Below are 4,803 nucleotides of genomic sequence, written 5' to 3' on the forward strand. Positions count from 1 at the left end.
TGCCTGTGTCCAGGCCCCGCATCCAATCACCCTTCTCACCGCAGAATTCCACTTGAGGCAGGAAAATGAACTCCTGCCAGAAGCAAGGGCCAGTAGGAGCCAGCAGGGACTTTGTGCCTTAGACTGGGAATGGCACTGGGATTTTTCTCTGGGTCCTATGTGGAAAGCTGTGAGCAGTATGGAACTAGGAGGAAGGGTGGTCATGGGGCCCTTGTGTACACAGGTCATAAGCTATGCATTTTCCTTGTGCTTGACACCTCCTTCAGCTGTCCTCTCCCTGACAGCGGCCTTGAACACTGCACCTACATCTTTCTGCAGCTCTGGATCCAGAAATCACGTGCTTCTCCCAACAGAATCACCGTGGCCATGGCAGCCAGGTCACAGCAGCACTGTATAGAGGGGTGACACGTGAATACGAGTGGTTTGCTCCAATCAGATATCCTTGATTTCATGGTTCTTTTTTTTAAAAAAAAGGCAAAAACAAAGAACAGGCTGGTGACAGGTATGATGGCTCAAGAGCGACATGGCTCCACTTCTGTTGGGATCCTCAGTGAGGTCCCCTTGCTGGCTTCGCGGACGCAAAGGCTCCAGCACAGGGTTGCCGTCCTCGTAGCTGTGAGCCTGTCCCACTCCCTGCCTTCTTGATGGGGTTTCACTCTCTCTCACACCAACACACTTCACATTTCCAGGGTTCCTCCAAGACCGGGGCTGGACCTCAGCTGGAGGGTCTGAGCGGCTCAAGGTGTTGGGGGGCCCAACTTCCAGCGGGGTGTCCACAGGGCCTGAGTCTACACGTTGGACTTCGGGGCTGAGTTGAGGGGTATCTCCTTGAGCTCCGTCCTCATGCACAGGTATTCCCCGATGACAGCCATGAGCGCGATGCACACAGCCTGGACCAGCCACCAGCTCAGCGCCGAGGGGAACCGGGAGCTGTAGAACCAGCAGCCCAGCAGGTGAAAGAAATGAACAGTGACAGTGAAATCCAGACACTGCTTCCCTCGCCGGATGAAGTACAGCAAGCCCAGGGCACTGTGGGGAGAGGACAACAGCGAGTTGTCACGGGGCATCCTGGCCTTAGATTCTGTTACTCGGGGGGTGGAGGGTAGGGACAATTAGGATCATTGCAGTGCGGTCGCAAGCCAGGGAGGTAAAGGTGAAGCAGGTGGTACAGCATCAGATGCCTAGAGGAACCTGGCAAGCAATATCAAGAGTGAGCCAGAAGAAGCAGAAGAAAATCCAAGTGTAAGCTTGATGATCAATGACAAATGTCACTTGCAAGAATGCTAAGGCCTGGTGGGCACTAGGGTACCCCAAAAACACACAAGTGGCAACAACAGCCAATTGTACCTAGGCAGATCTTACCATGCCAGAAGGTTGACTTGGAATCAATCTTCTCATTATTCAAGATATGCCAACAATTTAGATCTTTGCATGAAATACACTTTCAATTAAACAAACAACAAGAAGTTTGATACAGTACCCATGGGTTAACACTTAAGGAAGCCAAACAGAACATTATCTGGGAGACAATTTGAGGTCAAAGTCTACCCGTCAGTTTTCACATTCCCAAGTGAACTCACACATACTGACAAGGTACAAGGCAAGGTTCCTAGTACTTTCTGTGAATTACCTTTCTCGGTCGTCCCGTGTGGGGTACAGGTAATACTATTTGCCCCTTTTTAGTAATGAGGAAGCAGGGGGTTAGACAGACCAATTTGTCCAAAGTCACTCGATAGACAGTAGAGTGGGACTCCAAGCCAGGTGAGTTATCCTCAGGAGCCCAAGATCTTCGTCACCACGCTAAACTGCTTCTCAAGGCACCGGCCATAAGTGTTCCTGAATGCGACCCAATCCAACCTCTTAGAGATGAGCAGCCAAGGAGCCCAGAGAGGAGGGAAATACTTGATCAATGGCACCCGGACTGGGACAGAAACACTTCCCCTGACTGCTAGTCTAATCCTTCCTTCAACCTGCAGGCAGCACACACAAAGTGACATTAGGACGTGCCAGCTAAATCACAACAGCAATGGACAGAGCCCAGCAGACGACCAGCCCCTGAATCGGCCTCTGCCATCCACGCTAGTCCACCAACCCCAGGACGAGGAGCCCGTATGTCTTCCAGGCACACTGAGGAAGCTTGCCCTGGTGCTGGGACCCCAAAAGTTGGACAGCAAACCTGGTGATACTCACCAGGTGAGGGCATTCAGGACGAAGGACATCATGGAGAGCCGGCCTGGAGGGGTGGAAAAGCCCAGGATCTGAGGGGGGAATCACAAATGGAGACACACTGGAGATACCCAGGACAGGCCCGGGCTCCAGCAGCCCAGCAAGCCTTGCAAGACAACCCCCTCTCTGCATGCCCAGCAGTCACGGGGTGCGTCCACATCCCTGTCAGGGCAGCGTGTTTGAGCCTCACAGCAGCCTGGAAAGAGATGACTGTTCTCATGTTACAAAGAAGGCCATGAACGCTCAGAGAAGGTACGCACAGTGACGCAATGAGTAAACAAGAACAGGTTCAGAAACCTATGGCTCCACAGGCCAGACACCTGGTACTGCAAATAAAGTTGGACCGGAACACACTTACACCTATTCACTTACCTACTGGCTGCGGATGCTTCTGCATTACAAGGGCAGAGAGCAGCAGCTGGGACCTCAAGTCCTTACTGCTTCCTGCTGTAAGACAGGTGTGCCTGCCTCTGCTCTGGAACCCGGGTGGTGTGTCTCATGCATCTAGGATTGCCACACGGCCTCCCCAGGACAGAACCTTCGATGAAGCTTCTACTGGGCACCTACCACATCTGCCATCCCCACTACTACCAGCACCAAACATGGGGTGCCACGTTGTCAGCTTAACAAAGAAAGGCCGCATGCTACGCAGACTCACTTGGTCCTCACCAAGCAAGCCCACCCAAGCCATTACGGTTATTTTCATTTCCATCCCTTGGATAACAACATCCCCAAAGGCTCCAGGCTTCCAGAACTTTGCATCTCAACCCACAGCTGCCCTGCAGTACCCACTACCCTCTAGGCCTCCAGAACATTCAACAAAAGCTCCCCTAGTTTTCATAACTGAGGCTGACAAGGCAGGGTTATTCCACACCCTTTCCAGAAGCAGAACAGCTCAGAAAGGGGACGCCGGGCCAGCGTGCCTTGCCTGGACCCTCCGCACTGGCTGTTGGCACTGCAGTTTGTGTCATCGCTTCTCAGTCCAATGCTTATAGACAGGGATGGTGGGGGCAGGGAGGTACCACCACCTGTTCCAGATCCTGCAATTACTAAGGGGCGCGCTTACACAGATGCTAGCTGGCCGCCCCCCAGGCTTCACATAGTTTCCATGAAAGCCTTTTGCTCTGCCTCTCCTGGGGTGGGCAGCCCCTCAGAGAAACCTGAGCTGAGAGTTCAGCCACTTCCTTCAGGGAGGAGCTGCACCAGCATTGCCCCAGCTCGGATCCATCTCACTTGTAGCTCTTTTTTCCCTGTGCACAAATCGGCCATCCATCGTCCTATTTCATACACAGGTTCAGACATCTCAAATCCCTTTCCCAGCGTCACAAAGCGAGGAGGTGACTGAGCCTGGAGCCCCCAAGTGTCAGACCACAGAGACACTCATTCGTGTCGACCCTTACCTCGGCGTCGAACATCTGGTCCAGCGATGGGCTGCTCCGCACCAGCGCGTCCACCAGCGCCAGCCACAGGCCCAGAGAGCCGTAATAGACTGTCTGCATCAGGACCATCTGCGACAGGATCAGCAACGGGTCCCACACGTAGCTGCGGAACTGGCCCGCCATGCCCGGCCGCCGGGCCCGGCCGCTGCCCGGGCCTCGCTCAGCGCCGCCTTGCCATGGGCTCCCGGCTACCCCCGCACCTGCCGAGACACCGGCCGGACCTCAGCCGCCGGGCCGTCGCCTTGGCAACGTCGCCGGGCCTGGGAGCAGCGCCGAGGGACCCAGGAGGGCGAGCCCATTCCGGGGGACAGGGGGGCGCGGGGTGGACCATTCCCAGAGTGGGGGGGAGACCCTGCTCGTCCCGACTGCCCGGACTCCGCCTGTCTACGAACCCCTCCGGGCTTTACTCACCGGGGACAGACCCGACAAGCCAAGCGTCCCAGCGTGGGGCCGGGCTCAGCCGCGAACTCCCGACTCAGCGCTGACAGGCGGGACCATGGAGGAGAGGCCTTCCCGGCCTAGAGAGGCAACGCTCCGGAGACCCGAGGGCCGGTGGCGGCTGCGTGGGAAGGAAGCATTTCCGGGGACAGTGGCGGAGAGGGTGGGGCTGAGATTGCGCAGCCGCAGTGGAGGCAACCACATAGGGAGTGAGACAGGCCCCGTGAGGAATGGTGCACATGCGCACCAGGAAGAATGAAGGTGAACGGAAGTGAGGCACGAAAGCGGCAGTGCTGGCGTGCCCTCTAGAGGGGAAATCTCGAAAATGAGGAAGGCGGCCCAAGTCCATGGCACAGTCAGGGTTAGAGTTCGGGGATTCCCAACAGATCCAAGCGAGACAGCCCCGACCCTCAGCCTCAGTCTGGTTGGAAGGCAGAGTGCTGGCTGTTCAGAGCTTCGGTGCCTTCCCTGCGTGATGCCCTAAGAATCCTATCCCTGCCCCTCCACACCACGTCTGACTCGTGGGCAAGTGAGTAACGATCTCTGGGATGAGTCAAGAAGAGAGAAAGGACACACTGCTGACTCACTGTGTGCCTGTCCGAGCCGACCAGAGCCCCTCAACTTCACCCACCTTAAGGGTGCCCCTGTGGAGTGGGGAGAGCAGAAGTCGCCGGTTCTAGGTCGGAACCTACAGCCAGCT

General features: G+C 56.1%; 1 protein-coding gene across 3 annotated transcripts; it reads right to left on the reverse strand.

The window, feature by feature from the left end:
- Nucleotides 1–469: 469 nt before the first annotated feature.
- Nucleotides 470–4,256, reverse strand: SYS1 (SYS1 golgi trafficking protein). 3 transcript variants are annotated; one of them, XM_040981417.1, is made up of 4 exons: nucleotides 4,077–4,253; nucleotides 3,627–3,865; nucleotides 2,191–2,258; nucleotides 470–1,029 (listed from the first exon to the last, which is right to left on the reverse strand). In XM_040981417.1, the coding sequence occupies exons 2-4, from the start codon at nucleotides 3,786–3,788 to the stop codon at nucleotides 789–791; spliced, it is 471 nt and encodes a 156-aa protein (XP_040837351.1). In that variant the 5' UTR covers nucleotides 3,789–3,865; nucleotides 4,077–4,253; the 3' UTR covers nucleotides 470–788. The 3 variants fall into 3 exon arrangements, with proteins under 3 accessions (XP_040837351.1, XP_040837352.1, XP_040837353.1); XM_040981418.1 differs by having other exon boundaries at nucleotides 3,627–3,734; nucleotides 4,077–4,252; XM_040981419.1 differs by lacking the exon at nucleotides 470–1,029 and adding an exon at nucleotides 1,036–1,191 and having other exon boundaries at nucleotides 4,077–4,256.
- Between the last annotated feature and the right edge of the window lie 547 nt (nucleotides 4,257–4,803).

This window comes from Ochotona curzoniae, unplaced genomic scaffold (assembly GCF_017591425.1).
Source record: "Ochotona curzoniae isolate NIBS_2020 unplaced genomic scaffold, NIBS_Ocur_1.0 contig_3520, whole genome shotgun sequence".
Taxonomy (NCBI): domain Eukaryota; kingdom Metazoa; phylum Chordata; class Mammalia; order Lagomorpha; family Ochotonidae; genus Ochotona; species Ochotona curzoniae.

Coding starts and splice junctions, on each gene's coding strand:
- SYS1 (XM_040981417.1), bottom strand. CDS start 3,788: ATGGCGGGCCAGTTCCGCAGCTACGTGTGGGACCCGTTGCTGATCCTG. Junction 2,259..3,626: donor ACCAGATGTTCGACGCCGAG/GTAAGGGTCGAC, acceptor TTCCCCCCTCAG/ATCCTGGGCTTTTCCACCCC. Junction 1,030..2,190: donor GTCCTGAATGCCCTCACCTG/GTGAGTATCACC, acceptor CTCTCCCCACAG/TGCCCTGGGCTTGCTGTACT.